This window comes from Hakea prostrata, chromosome 2 (genome assembly GCF_041222555.1).
Source record: "Hakea prostrata isolate BN-2017 chromosome 2, UWA_Hpros_2, whole genome shotgun sequence".
Classification (NCBI taxonomy): domain Eukaryota; kingdom Viridiplantae; phylum Streptophyta; class Magnoliopsida; order Proteales; family Proteaceae; genus Hakea; species Hakea prostrata.
The window spans coordinates 63,787,112-63,803,427 of record NC_142601.1 but is presented as its reverse complement, the minus strand read 5'-3'; the positions used below and the strand labels follow the sequence as shown (position 1 = coordinate 63,803,427).

Genomic DNA, 16,316 nt, shown 5'->3' with positions numbered 1-16,316 from the left:
ATACACAAAAAATAATCTATTCAAATTTTAAAAAATCATGATTTAAAATCAGGGTTGGGTTGACTCAAGGCCTCAATCTTAATAAAGGCTAGCAATATTTATCAACCCTAACCTATCCTCAGGGTGGAACAAACCAATTGATGCCCTTATTCAGATTAGATCTAAGCTCCTAAACTGCCTTCAAAGTTGAAGTGTCGTGACTCATGCGTAAGTAAGTATAGGGTATCGGATCGGATTGGATCGGATCTACGTTCTGATGTTGGGCACATAAAGTGCGTTCACATTTAGGCGTGGAGGATCACCCCGCAGGACCAACTGCTAAAGCCCAAAAGCCCAGGCCCAGAGTCCAGAGCCCAAACTCTGTTTATTAGTTTCCCTCGCTTTTCTTGGTTCTCCTGTGTTATCTGGCGTATCGGCTCAACCTAGTTGCCGCTGCCGCTGCCACTGCCGGTTGCCATTCTCGACTGCATCAGAAATCAATACTGGCAATGGAGATAGAGGGGTTACTCTACGAAACCCTAGATCCTCTTTCTGCCTCCACCATCACTTCAACCGACCCTTCCGATGCCGAACCGCCTGAGCCTTACTCGGTCTTCCGTAATCAAATCTCTGCTTCGTTACCCGACTGTCCTTCGCCGGAGATCGCCGCTCTTGATTACTTCTCCCTCGACGTTGACGCCGACGACGATGCCGATGGCTTGATAAAAACCCCTCTATCTCTTGCTGCTACTACTCCTGCGACACCAACTGTAGAACGGGTGCTTGAGTCAGGTTGGTTCAGACCCAGTGGTCGTTTTAAGAGCCCTATGCTCCAGCTTCATAAAGGTAATGTAACCTCATGCCTCTCTTCCACTGCTAACTTCACAGGATTACGTAGATATTATTATATCAACGTCTCCTGGTTAATTCAACCTCTTCTGTGAAATTGCATACGGATTTAAAAAAGACTTCTTTTTTTTTTTTTGGGGGTTTTTTTTTGGGGGGGGGGTGGTGTTTCTGATACAAAAACTTGAAACGCGGAATTCTGACTAATGTTCTGTTCTTTGAACATTCTGATTTTTGATGAGAGATTCCAGGAGTTTTTTGATGGTTCGTTAGTTAATTAAATTGGAGTCGGTGTTGAAGAATTGGCCATTGCTGATTTTGCAGCTAAAACTGATTTTGCAGCTAAAACTCTTTAATTTTTATAAGTCGGCTATAAGGCTATCAATGAATGCATGGAGGTAAATGTTGAGTGGTGATAAAACAACATAAACAAAATTAATGTAGTTGAGAGGAGGATGCTGACATGGGGGAGTGATAAAACTAAAGAAGAATGAATTGAGGGATCAGCACACTAGAGGTGGTATGAGTGCAGCTCTGGGAGAGACTAAGTCGAGAAGTTGTTTGAAGTAGTATAGACATGTCAGAAAGTAGACCTTTAAATGCACAGATAAGTAGGAATACCATGATTTAGATTAATAAATAGAAAAGAGTAAAAGGGAGGCCTAAAACAGCACTGGAAGAAGAAGAAGAAGAAGTAAGAAGTAACATGCATAGAATAGGATTGACAACAAGTATAGTTTTGAATTGAGTTGAGTGCAGAAAGAAAATCTAATATAATCTAAAAGTATATTAATATAATCTGGTTAATCTATAAGTAGGTTCACACGCAAACTGCATGTGAGCAATCTGATGGAGCCCAAGTCCAGGTCAAAAGGCTCAATGGATCCAGGGAGTGAACATCAAAATATTGTACAAGTCCAATGGCTGAATTTGAAGTTAGGGTACTGATACAAAAATAAAAATCTTCCAAAGACAGATTTACAAAAGTTGATGCTAACTTTACATCTCAAAATCATCATAAACTAAATAAATAGAAGAACAACAGAGACTAGTAATACAAACAACAACCAGAAAAGTAACTGTTGATGGATGGATCATGGACTAATACTTTACGATCCAGAAAACTTACACATAGAGCACTGCAGAATCAGTAGATGATATCAAAGATAGGATCCCTGAACCTGTGAACAATCAGAATAGATGGACAGGTTAACAAGAAACCAAGAAGAAAATTTTTTTAATAGAATTTCATTAACAGATTTGTGACTAGATAAACAAGCAAATTTAGAAAAGAAACTGATATTACCAACTTCAGGATATGCAAGTCAGGAAGCTAGCCTACGCTGATTGAGAAGAAAATGAATAAAAAAGAAATCAGAGATACATTAGGCCTCTCATCCAGCTGTGGATAAGGAATAACACCTGGGTTTCCATACTCGTAGTGGACCAGTTATGATTATCAGACCTCCAAAAGCCTGCTTTGTCTCTCACAGATCTCATAAGCTCAAGACTGAATTATTCCTTAAATCACTACTAGTGGGTGATCTCATACTCATAAGCTAAACAGGAACAGACCATCTTTCCCTTCTCTCTAATTGGTAGGAGGGTCCCTTACTAGTCGAAGCTCTTCAAAATAGAAGCTATCCTATAATGTTGCAAAAAGGAAACTAACCACTTAAAGCCAAATTAGGGCATAAATTCCTAATATTTGGGCTTATAGTTTAATAGTCTTTTTGTTGCTGGCCATCTTGTTGTATCTAACTGCATCAAGATCCTTGTTGCTGGCCCAGTTGAGTTTGATAAGATTTAGCTTACTTCAGTTGAGGGTTGTATTGCTGATTTTGAATTTTTACCTTCTGGTGTTAGGACTACATAAAAAGTAATGTATGCAATAAAATTAGTTCCAGAAATGTTTGGACCTTCATTGTTGGATGAGGCCCAAGTCTCTCTGACATTAGATTCTCTTTAATACGTTGTTCTGATATATTGGATTACTTTTTCTGGTTCAATTTATCAAAAGTATGATGTCTGTTTGCTTTTATAAAATATATTCAACTGTTTAGATGTCTCATAGAGAAATGTCATGGTAGCTGAACAAATTGAGGTTGTGGATATTTCAGAGATTCTCGATTTTTGCTCCTTTCTCTCTCCAACTGCTGAAGAGCAAGCATCACGAGCGAAGGCTGTAGAATGTGTATCTGAAGTAATTACATATATATGGCCTCATTGTAGGGTAAGAATTTAAGGAACTGCTTGTGTTTATTCCCATAACTGTCATCGTTTTCATCGTTGTTATAGTACTACCCCAACTGTTTAGGTTCAGCTATATGAATCCTTTTATCCAGATTCAGTCTATAGAGGGCTTTATTTCCCAACAGAAAATAAACAAACTCCACACTGATGTTTGTTTTCTCATCATAATTTTGGAGCTATCAGCTAGCGTTCTTACCATTCCTTTTTGACCCAGTCAAATGAAAGCTACGCTACACTGTTATTTTATCTCTATCCTTTTATAACCGATATTAGCATTTTGTAGGTTGAAGTGTTTGGATCATATCAGACAGGACTTTATCTTCCGACCAGTGATATTGATGTAAGTATACTGCTTCTTTCTGGGTTAGACCAGTCTTCTCTAGGTTTGGGTTTCCAATCTCACTCATGCTGGTCCAAACAGTTAAGTCTACTACATTGTGTAGCTTTTAAATCACTAAAATATTCGAACTGTCCAAATCATTTATGGCATTTTCTTTTCTTCTTTGTTTTGGGTATCTTCTTTCTCTCTCTCTCTCTCTCTCTCCTTCTCCCCTCTTAAAAAATATGGGGCTGGGAGGTGTGGGTTGAGAAGAACTTTAGGACCACTCAAAATAATATTTTGTTTATCATTTCCTTGACTCAGAGAACACTGGCATTGGATGGTTTTGATGTATTTTTGGATGAAAAGACTGATGTTGGATAAAATTTTGCTACAGCATTCCTGTGTTTCTCTTTAAGATCCTATTTCTATTACCTAGTGATGTTACCCTGTAGTGCTACTGACACTCTAAAGCCATCAATTCAAGGACCCCATTTGAGGTCACCCCATAAAACCCATCTCATACACCCTAGTAGAGCCTACCTAAGCTTAACCTTTTTATCCCATTGAGCTGGGTCCGTTAAAGATCTTGGTGGCCCTCATTCAGTTGAGGCTACATCACAGTTACTTCTCTTCCGACTTTGATAGTAACCTACAAACTTTCATTGACAGACTGACACCTTCAGGTAAAGGTTTCAAGTCCGATTCATTCTGGAGATTCTGCCAACTCCATCCCACAGGACCTGTCTCGTGTTGCGCAACCATTACTTTATGGGCTGGCCTACAATTCGATGATACTCCCTATGGAGTTGCAGGAGAAGCCAAGTTAGATGTCCTCAATTTGTAATTTTGTACGGGGATATAATCCAAAGAGATATCACGATTGGATTCCAGGTTTGGGAATTTTCTTTTGATGATACTGTTTGACCAAGGCCAGGAAGCTTTTATTGTTGAAGCCAAGTTCCTGGGTACAGCTTGAGGCTAGTGGAGTAAATATCAATAGTGAAATTGGACCAGAGGCATGAAACTGCTCAACTCTTGGGCTGAATAGCTTACCAACTACAAACAGTGCATGCACTTTAAATTCGCACCGTTGAGATGAGACCATGACCACTGATGAATGTGGAATAATTCTGTTTCTTGGTGACTGGTTTTTGAACTTGGATGGGATGATGAGGCGTTAATTGGCACAATTTTGGAATGGAACTCAACTCAGCCTTTTCGCAAACTGAATGGGTCAGGTTACATGAATCCTTTTTCTCCATTCAGCTCTGCTTAGAGCCACAGTTGTTACAAGTCTAACATCCACATTTCTTTTCTTAGTACTTCTCCTTGGAGTTATTTTTGGCCCATCCCTGGCTCTTTTAGTTCCTTCATTTGAATCAAATCAGCTATTCATATTGCAGCATTCAAAGGCCTCTGTTGCACCCTACTATCCACTGTATTCTAATTCTTTGTGCATCATCATATCCTTTGTTTCTCCTTTTTATTATCTTCTGAACCTATCTACCTAAAAGTTTCACATTACAGCATCTCCTTATCGTCAATTTTGACCACCTCACATTCACTCCTATTGCCACTATATTTTCTTATTGAGTTATTTATATATTTGCGGACCCATGGTGATTTCGAAGCAAGGTTTCTTTTGTCCTGTATTGGATTACAACTACTTATAGTAGCAAAAGACATAAAAGAAAAAGTTATATGTAGAGCACAAAGATAGTTTTGTGGTTGAACATTCACACACATTGCAAAATTCTTAAGGTACATTGATATACCACAGATTATGGAAGATCCAAACATGACAACACAATTTTCCATTCCAAAGAAATGGGTTTCTAATGCTTCTATTGAGGACTCTTGAGAAGTCCTACCTGCAAGTAGTTTATGACCTAAATCCAGTACAACCTTATGATGTACCACTCCCATATATTGACTTCTTTATAACATAAACCCTATTCACATAAGGCCTAAGCCGTAAAGAAACCAAACCATTAACCAAGTCCTGGACTTGGGAGCTTAGTTACTAACCAAATTATTGTACTTCCAGGAAAAAAAATGTACTAGTTAACAATAAAATCAGAATTACTTGAGAACTGAAAAACAGTCATACAACTGTCTGTTCATGTATTGATGTCTCTTTGCAGTGGTAGGGTTGACTTGGCCAACTGGATTGTCCCTTGTGGGCCTCAGAGAAGGTTAACATCAGTTCCTGCCTTTTGTTGTCTAATGTTCAACAATCTGGGATGTCGCTGTTGGCTCTATTATCTTATATTTGGATAAAAGGGCTTTGTCATCAGTTAACATGTGATAAGACCCTCTTATCAGTTCCTTGTTCTACTGAAAGCTCAATGATAACCAGAGATATAATCAGCCATTTCAACAGAACAAATATAGTCAGCAACAGTTGAAATTCTATTCATTCAATAATTTTGTTAAAAATATCCATCTACAGCTCAACTAAGATAACTATCAATGGAATTCAATTCTTGGAATGAAAGTAGTATTCGCTTAACTATAGGATTTACTCCCTATTACATATTCCCAGACTCCCTGTAGTCTTACCACCATGCCCGAGAGACTCCCCTCTCCTAGCAAGCAGAGCTTGCTGCTCTATCTTCTCCCCCTTCTCTTCCAACCCCTCCTCCCCTCTTAATCCTTCTGCTGCTAACAAACTTCCATTTCCCCCCAATCTTTCATTGCCACCTGGCGGCTCTTCTGCTGCTAATAAACTTCCATTTTCCCCCAATCATTCATGGCCACCTGGCAGCTCCTCTTTTCTGCTATTTGGTTATGGATGCTGCCCAATAACCTCATGACACTTGTCCCCTGCTGAAAGGTCTGTCCCTCTGCTCCTCACTACTGCTGCTCCGCTGCTTCTCATCTTATTCTTCCTTTGATATACGTGGGTTATTAGGGGCTTATCAACATGCTGCTGACCGTGTAGTCATAACTTCATCCAATTTGTCTTAAAAGAGAGGAGAAATATAAATAAATTGAAAAAAAAAGGAATGGTAGTATTATTGTTATGTATAGGACTTCAATAATGGATTGTCTAAGGATACTAGAAAAGTAATAATACATATATATATATATATATATATATATATATATATATATATATATATATATATATATATATATATATATATATTAAAATTGAACATTGACTTCCTAAAACAATAGTCTTTTTGAAGTCACTTCATTCAGTTTTGGTCATATACTGTCTGAACATCTTTCCCCCCTTTTTTCCTCTCTTCTTCTTCTTCTTCTTTTTTTTTTTTTTGGGTGGGGTGGGGGGGGGGAAAGGTGGGGATCTGTGTGGAATCTAATGATGTGTATGACTAATTTTCTGCACATTTATCATTTGTAGGTGGTGATTTTGGAATCAAAGGTCAACTCTCCTCAAATTGGTTTAAAAGGTCTTTCAAGGGCATTGTCACAAAGGGGAATTGCCAAAAAGATACAGGTTACTAATTTACACTGACTGCTTAATTATTCTTGTTGCCAGAACCTGTCATTAAAATGATTAAACTGTTCATATCTCAGGTGATTGGAAAAGCTCGTGTGCCAATTATTAAATTCGTAGAAAGGACAAGTGGCATTTCTTTTGATATTAGGTATGACATTTTCTTGCACTGAAGATTGGCTAAACACGATATTTCTTGGTTCTACTTCCTTGCATTTCCATTTTTTTATTTTCTATCTCGAAGAAAATCTTATTATTATGGTCTTAGATCTGGATGCTATTGGGATTAAGGCTCTTTTTTCATGGACTGTTGGTTTGTATTTATGTTTCTACCATATTTAGGAAAATAATTTATGATAATAATTATTTTTAGGCTATAAAAAAATAATCATGAGGTTATCGTTATACGATGTAGTTTATGAGATGAAAAATAGATTGGTATGTGTTATTTGATTACTTTTGTAATTTTCTTTGTTCTTTGTTCTTTTTTTTGGGGGGGGGGGGTTAAGGAGGGGCTGTTTGAATTCCAAAGAATTGGGAACAGAGTTGTTGTTCTACTGAGGCTACATCGGAGAGGAAGAAAAAACAGGGCATGACTTTGTTGACATTGTTGCAAGAGACAAAGGTGAATAAAGGGGCAGATGTCACTTCTGTCCTCCACAGACCATGGGCTAACCACTAAAGGGTTGGGCCATTGGCCTAAGTAGGGCTCCTCTTCTGGAACTTCCTACCATTGTGTAGTAAGTCTAGATACGTCCAGGGGAACTTCTTGAACTAAATACTAAGATAAGTAGGAGGTTCTGGAGTTCTCTGCGGAGGAGTTGTGAATGTTTTAGGTCCAAGTTAGGTGCCTCATTTGACCTTCGCAACAAGCAACCAAACAGACAAGTTGTAGTTACACTTTGTTGGTGCAATGCAACATCCATTCTCCCAAACTCTACTGGTTGCCCTAGCTTTCTGCGTTGGTCCCTCAAGAGTGTCCTAAGGCTGACTTAATGCTTCAAGAGTGCTAAATACCAGCTTGGTTGGATTCTCAAAGACTAAGTCCATGAAATAGAGTTATGCCACCAATTGTCCAATCTAATGGCCTCCAAGATCAGGCAACACAAACAACACCAGCAACCGTTAAGACTCCATCTGCTTAATTCTAAGAACTGATTCCCATGTTGAAGCAGGAAATTGCCTCATTTACTGACTGGGGTACATCCAAGTTGAGCCTCATTTAGTTTTTGGCTCATTTGGGTCCGAACAAATGCAAGCATTTTAGGTCTTTACAAGGAATATGTTTTTTCCCCGAAGTTCAAAACTTTATCATATTGCTTAGTCCTCTAAATATTTATTGTCACCTGAAGAAATGATTAAATGAAAAAAAGCACGAACATATGTTTTCAAGTCAAAATGCTTTAATATTATTTCTTATGGGAACAATATCTCTGATACGCATAATAGGATCAGTTCTTTATGATTTACTAATTGTTTTTTGTACTGGTCCAGTTTTGATATGCATAGTGGACCCCAGGCTGCTGAGTTTATAAAGGTACAGTACCACGTCAACTTTCATAGGTGTGTTACTTTATTTTTTCTTCTGGCATGTTGATGTGTAAACAAATGATGTCTATACCTGATAGGTAAATGATAGAATATGAGCATATGCAATATAAACTTGATGGGTATTATTATCAGATATACTACAGCCAAGGAGATTAACCTATTGATTTGATCCCCTTTGCTTTTATTATCTCTTATTACTGCTTCTATTCTGAAAAAAGATATCAAAAGTGACACATAGCAAGCTGCACTCTAATGAATTTTCTTCAGAGTTTGGTAAACTGACTAGTAGCTGCAACTGCAAAGGATTTATTACTAGCCTTCTTTAAAGTTGTACATTTGTAAAATCCCCACTTCCATTGGTAAGCTTTTGATGGGATCTATGGGAGTATTTGTGGTTTGGAGGCAAATATTCCAGTCTCAGACAAAAGGCCTAGGACATACTTCCTTTGAGATAAGTTAATTACCTTTCTTACTTCATTAGACTTCAATACTATTAAAATTCATGATTGTTGGGTTTATCTAATGATACTTCTGGAGCTATTATGTAATTCCTTTCATCTTATTACTTGAAGTAGTATAGGTGTGGTAGAGATAATTCTATAAGACATCACGTTCCACCAGTATCTCACTTCTTCTTCTTCATTGTTTTGTATCATCTTTCACGTTGTTCTTTTACATCCTTAACTTCCAACATGGTAACAAGGCACACTTCGTTGGTTTGACAGTCAGGTTACATTTTTGTTCCTTTTTCGTCCTCTGCTGGAACCTTAAGCTACAAAGAGGTTCCAAGGAAGGGACTTTTGTGTGACTTGTTTGACAGAATCTTGCAAGGAGCATGAATGAAGACTGTGGAGACACCAAAAGAGAATCCCCCATTTGAAGAAATAAGACCTTAGAGCTTAAGCAAATCCCCCAACACCAAGTTACTGCCAGTTTCTTTTCTTTTTTTATTTATTAGGCTGGTATTGAAGCTGAGGTTAGGCTCTTTTGAATCATCTTAGGGTGTACTTCAACCCCCAACTTGCTTCATGTTTATAAGGGTTGCTGCTCCACAACTGACTTGTCCCTCTCTTTTTAAGCCACTACCAGCCTTATATTTTGTGTTTCCCTCCTCCCCAACCCCTCTCTCTCTCTTTTCCCTCTGTTTTGCCTGTAGTTTGGGTCTGTTATGCTTTCAACTGCTTGGAGTTGGTGAGATATGTTGTTTTAGTGTCTCTGGTGGTATTTTGATGAAGCTATACTATGAAAAATGTGGTAGAATTCTTTGAGATATTTGCCTTGTTTGTTGTAGAATGTACTCCCCATCTGACTTTGGGTGTTTTTTCCACCTTGTAAGCTTGTTTCTTCATCATGTCTGGATCAGTGAATTTACAGGTTGTTTCAACTTTCAAGTAGTGCTCCTACATGGGCATTGTTTGAAAACCCAAAATACCCAGGCTTGCCTTGTGAAGTTAGGGAATATCAACTACTTGGACTTGGCACATCCTTGTGAAGTTTTCCCTTCAGAGTGAGGCGAAGCTGGGGTAGGTTACAAGAACCATCAAAGCCATCAATCCAGATGACACATATCCTAAATGGGAGACGACAACAGTGCGGTCATGATCTCGCTAATCTTTTCTATGAAGCCAGAAATTGGGAGAAGATTTATTAGAAAAGGAAATATTAAGGACATCCATGTTTCTGTTTCCAAAACTTTAACTGAGTTGGTGACTCAGCTAAGATGTATCAACTTTTTTAGAAGATCATTACAATGAACCAAGAGTTTAGGTCTATTTCTGAATTTTATACTACTGTCATTGGTATCTGGGAAGAATTTGATCATTATAGGAATTTTCAATTATCCAGCCAAGAATATGAAGCAAGGGTTTACCAGACCCTCGAGTTTATTATGTCATCTGGTGGTGTAGTAGCAGATCTGAAAAAGGTTTGGACTATACTTGATTAGCCAGCTCCAAAATGGTGGTAACAGATGCAAGGATGTCCATAACTTAGCTTCTTTTCATCACATGTTCATTCAAGACTAAAAACAATACCATGATGTAGAAGCATGAAAACGAACTAGGGCAAGTTCAAATGGGCACCTGCAGACAACAATGCCTTTGATCATATAATTAAAAATATGATGGAGGCTACCCGACTGAGGTGTTCAAGCTTGGAATTGTTTTATGTTGATGTTTGGACCCTCCTAACACGGGAGAACCTGCATTAAGCCTTCATGAACTCTTGGGGTGCAATAGCCAATAAGTCATGCCTTGCAACCTTAAGTCTGAAAGAGTTCTAAAACAATGTTGTCGATTCTTATGAGTGAATTTTGATGCGCCATAATCCTATAAGCATTTCTTCAATTTGTTGTCATTTTCCTTCACTTTTAAGGCAGTTGTATGCTTTAGTTAACTCAGTAACATGTTTCTTTCATTGAGTCATACCTAATTTTTATGCAGAAATTGTTGTTGACTTGTGAGGTTGTCTTAACTTTTTTGCCCTCTTAAAGTAAAGTATATTGTTATATGATTTTTTTTTTTACAGGATGCTATAACCAAAATCCCACCCCTAAGACCATTGTGTTTGATACTGAAGATTTTTCTACAGCAAAGAGAACTGAATGAGGTCTGAGATTGTGTGCATGATTCTTCCATTTCTTACGTAGCCTATCAACTCTTCCCTTTCTGATATTTATTTGCTTTTATTTTGTAGGTTTATTCTGGCGGAATTGGCTCATATGCTCTCCTTGCCATGCTCATAGCACAGTTGCAGGTAAGGATTTCAAATTTGCGGATGCAGACAAAGATAATATTCTTCTTTCAGCTAATGTAGGTCTTGTAAAGGGTATATTGAATGAACTACTACGTTATTATTATTATTCCTCACTTGACTTACTATTACAAAAACTACTCACCATCTAATGTTACCTGCTGAGGTGGATACAAATTCATCCACTTATAAGTAGTGTACCCCTTAACCCCTGGACTGCCTTCCCTATAAAGTCTTGCTGCTCTTGCTTGCTCTGGTAATAGGTTTCGTCAGTGAGGTCTCCTGTAGTACCATGATAAAGGAACCAGTTTGACATATCCATCCCCCACCTCAAACCTCTAATTGGACCACATTTGATTCAGCTTAAGTTTAGAGAAGTGCAGGATTCTAGTCAAGTAGGTCCATCATCATTAATGTTCCTTATCGGTTGTGGAGTCAGGCTCCCCTCAAACTCTGCAACCTTTCGAATGGTAACTTTGGCTGCATTTGTTTATTCCAACCCTGTGCAAAGTCATTGGGACCAGCCTCTCCTATAGCTGCTCTAGGTAGAGGAATCAGCTCCTTCCCTGGACTTTCTGCCTCCCTTTCTCCTTTCCATGTGTGACATGGCTCACTCTGGTCAATGGCCATATCTTTCCGGCTTCATCTCTGTCTCCTCTTTCAGTTGGCACAAAGTCGTCATCAGAACCAAAGTCAATGTCTGAGTCCCTCGTTCTACCTCTGCCTGTCCCCCTGCTACTGTCTCATCGAACTTTTCCCTGTCCTCTTGTTGAACTTCCACTTCCTTCCCACCCACCCCCCACCCCACCCCAAAAAAAAAAAATGATGTTAGTCATGGCCCTGTGCACCTCAAGTGGAATCCTGGGGCACTTGGCCGCATTCTGACATCTACTTGCCAAATGCCATTTTTGTCATTCCCAGTTAGTAAACCATGGCTCCGTTCCATATCCCCCCCCCCCCCCCCCCTCCTCCCTAAGCAACCATTATACAAGAAGAGTACATTATTGCACCAAAAATGGTCATATTATTAAGTTTTATATATATCAGTTAAAATACATATGAAGAGGAGCTATTTTCTAACTAATTCATATTTTCCCATGCTTCATACTGACTTCTATAATTGTTTCAAGATAATATTGATAGGAACAACGGATAACTGATGCTTTGGAGTAGGTTGTTTCCCATTCTTAAGATAGCAGCCTCTTGGACAACACATATCCAATGCTTTTGGAGTTGAACTCATGACTGACACTCTTAGAGTTGGAAGTAACAAAAACTGTACTTTTGAAATTCCTATTTTCCGAACCAAACAGAATCTTTTTCCATTTTTGTAACTTTTATACTTTTTTGGTTTAAAATAATTATTTTCCAAGGAAAATTAAAATGGCCAATGGTGTCTTCTGACTTGAATTAAGGTTGAGTTTCAAGCACAAAGAATTAATCATATTTATCTGCAAGAAAATCATTTAGTCTAAACCAAAAATCGTACCTGACTTTCTGAAGTCAAAGATTGGTTAATGCTATGTCACATTTAAAAAATAGATGCCTAAACAGTACATAGATATTGCCTCAAACTGTGAATATGCAAGAAATATCCCTCAAATCCACCAAATGTTAGCTGTAGATGACTTGTAAAAGTTTCCAGCTGGTTGTTCCACAAAAGTTAGTTGCAAGTTGAATGTGGCAAACTAAAACAAATCCAAGTTTGGAGTCAAAATACAGGTTTCAAACTACTCCTCGAAATGAGTTGAAACAGTAACGCTTTTAAACGAAAACTTGGACTTCATAAATATGGCCCACATTGTTTCTTTTAACATTATCTACTAGAAATGAACCCAAAAAAAATTATCTACTAGAAAGTTTGCCAACACAATTCAGAAAAGGCAAATTTGGTATTATGTTTATGCGCTATCTGTACTTGAGCCATTAATGTTTATTTCTTGTATTTATAACTGCCAGTCAATCAAATAATTACATTAAATTTCTGGGAGGGACTTAACAAGATGTCACATGTTTTGACATCACAGATTCTCACCACTCCTTATTGCCTCCAAAAAACTTTGCTTGGTTTTCTCAAGGTTTTTGAATCATGTTTTTGAAACTCTTGGCTGATTCATGCCCTGATGTCTGTGTTTTGTTACCAGATGCATTGGAGAGGACAGGCTTTACATGATTCCCAAAATAACTTAGAACATAACTTGGGAGTCCTTTTGGTATGTTCTGCTGTAGCACCACTCTGGGTTTTTTTTTTCCTATTTACATATTGGATGAACTCTTTTTTCCTGTGATTATCCGTTCAACAAAGAAATGTTTAGTTTTGCTTCTCACTTTATCCAAACATAGAACATTTTTCTATGCAATTCTAATACTTTTTTACATCTCACTTTGGACTTGGAGAATAGGTCAACTTCTTTGACTTTTATGGTCAGAAACTGAACACTTGGGATGTTGGTGTATCCTGCAAAGTACCAGGCACCTTTTTCTTGAAGAGTGACAGAGGGTAACATTATTTTTCTTTATGGAACTCATAATAACTGGTCATAATATTTTTCTTTCTTTTCTTAGTCTTCAGATCTTTGAATTTAATAGCGCTTGACTAGAAAATTTATTCTCTTCTTGCCATGTTATGGTATTCTTTTAGGTTTTCGAATGCAAAACGACCATATCTTCTGTCCATAGAGGACCCGCAGGTGACCTCACTATATAAACTGTGTTTTCATTTTTGGGAGGCCATTTTGCTCATCCTTAACTGATTGAAGTTTTTCCTGGATGAATAGGCTCCAGATAATGACATTGGGAAGAACTCCTTCAACTATTCTCAGGTTTGATATTCCCATTCTTCATTGCCCAATCTTTAGCTAGCATGTCACTCCTGGTTTCATTTCAGCAGAGCTCAAAATAGATTTAACATAATATGTATCGTACATCTGACGCCCCTCAGGCCCTGATAAATGTCAGAGCCTTGTGCACTGGGTACAACTGTTCTTAACAAAATCTCTGTCCGTTGTTCTTTTAGTTTTGTATTATCTGTATGTGCTGCATGTGGCAGATTAGGTTGTTTGTTAGGATCTAGTGACATCAGCTGAGTAGCAAATTGGTTTAGCCAGATTTTATTAAACTAGTTCAGCTTTAGGTTTTTTTCAACTAATGGTTCAGATTAATTGACTGAGTCGGTACCAACTCATCCTTAAGTCTCATTTAAGGGAGCTGAATTGTAACAAATGTGTGCTTATACTGAGGAAGTCACGCTATTGTTGAGTGCAAATCTCAAAATAATATCAGTGTCAACAAGGCTTTTCAACAGGATCAAGGAGCTCCCATGTTGACATTGTTTATGCAACATCTGACATTAAGTATAGTGGTGGGATGCAAAAATTTATGTTTGCATCCAGTTATTACTCCTGAGAGTACCACTTTATTTTCTCTTCAAGTTTTAATGGCTTTTTTACCCTTTACGGTCACCTGATTAGTCAAATATGTTGAGGGTCATATATCTATGGTTCTACAAGTTACTGCCGTATAAGAAGTGCAAATTTTAACTGCTATCTTGGGTTTAACTACTTGAGCAGTTCAGAGTTCTGGAACCATCTATCTGGGGTAATGTCCCTTGTGATGTTCTGGAGTGCTTTCTCTGCACTCATAGATTTCTTTTACTCATTTTCTTCTTTCTTCTTTATGATGGAATCTTTATCCACTTCAAAATGGTTAAACCTCGAGGTTTCAAAGGGATGTCTATGGATTTTGCATTACCTAAAAAATACATCTTTTCACAATGTTGTTATATTGCTTTCCTTGTGATATATCATTTTGCAATATCTTTATATTAGATTCACATTTTCATGACATCCTAATTGTTTCATTCCCTTCTGCCATTGTTATGAGAATTCACTGGGTTATTATTTCTTTTCTCTTGGGCTTCATTTGGCAGCAAGGCAAGTGGTATCATGATTGTTGTAACCAACTTGTAACTCTTAAAAAATTTAGCAAATATGTTCTCCAGATGTAAATTGTATTTTACTTTTAGTTACTTATTTTTGGTATGTTTTGGTGCTACACCTGATTACCAAAATTCTGTGTTCTGTCATGATTTGTTTTCACTAGTTCCCTTTTATTCCTTCCCTTTGTTACCCTTGCAACCAAGTAATGCCGCCTGGATCCACATTGAGATGTTGGTAAATGGACATGTATAAAAGCTTCACTGAGAAGCGACTTTCCTGTTGCAGATCAGGTCAGCTTTTGGGATGGCTTTCTCAACATTGACTAATGCAAAGACAATTTTAGGTTTGGGCCCTGACAGGAGCATTCTTGGAACCATTATAAGACCCGATCCAGTTTTATTAGAACGGAAAGGCGGCTCGAATGGAGAGATGACTTTTGATAGATTGCTCCCTGGTGCAGGCAATGTGGTTCATACGCAGTCAAGGTCTGGAAATGATTTCTTATGTAATTGGCAGTTGGATGAAGATGATTCCCCACTGCCTAGGGGGAAGAATGTTGCCGTGGAAGAGGATAGTCGGCATTCTTCACGAAAGAGGAAAGCTTTCAAGGAAAAATTGAAAGCCAAGGTGAAGGAATCTGGGGAGACATCAAAGAGAAGGCATGTAGAAAGTGCAGGTAAGAGAGGAACTAAGAATCGGTGGAGACATTCAAAAGATTACCAAGATGGTCATCATGCTCGACGGCCTCCATGGAGTCGTAGCGGTTAGAATTTTTCTTGTCCATCTGCGGCACTTAAAAGAGGGTTCAAGTACTCACCCAAAAAAAAGAGTGAGGGCTTGAATAGCTACTAGACCTTGGAGGTGAGCCAGGGCTAGGTTGTACAATGCGCAATTGCAAATGCATGCTATATAAAGCGGTTTCAAAGCAAATGTCAGATTACCGAAAATTTGCATCAGCCTTGTATCAAGATGGCAGTTTTGACAAATCAAAGTGTATTTTATAATTCTAGAAAAAGTTGTTTCACAGTTATCTAGTTTCAATAGAGGCCAAGTTTCGTTTGCATTCTTGGAAGCAATTCCTAGTAAATGGTGCATTCTACATTACTGTAAATTGCAAGATTGATAAAAAAGGACCAGAACCGTAGTAAATCTGTAAAATTTCCACAAGCATGAGGGTGCTGACCGAGAACTTGAAATCCCTGATATCCTG

The 16,316-nt window shown here is 38.0% G+C and overlaps 1 protein-coding gene across 1 annotated transcript; it reads left to right on the top strand.

Annotated features, from left to right (window-relative positions):
* The first annotated feature begins 392 nt into the window (after positions 1-392).
* Positions 393-16,214, top strand: LOC149025638 (Nucleotidyltransferase family protein). Its single transcript, XM_089145841.1, has 13 exons — positions 393-825; positions 2,946-3,058; positions 3,362-3,418; positions 6,771-6,866; positions 6,947-7,017; positions 8,361-8,403; positions 10,944-11,024; positions 11,112-11,171; positions 13,313-13,381; positions 13,571-13,668; positions 13,810-13,858; positions 13,946-13,990; positions 15,392-16,214. The coding sequence occupies exons 1-13, from the start codon at positions 489-491 to the stop codon at positions 15,872-15,874; spliced, it is 1,602 nt and encodes a 533-aa protein (XP_089001967.1). The 5' UTR covers positions 393-488; the 3' UTR covers positions 15,875-16,214.
* The last annotated feature ends 102 nt before the right edge of the window (positions 16,215-16,316 follow it).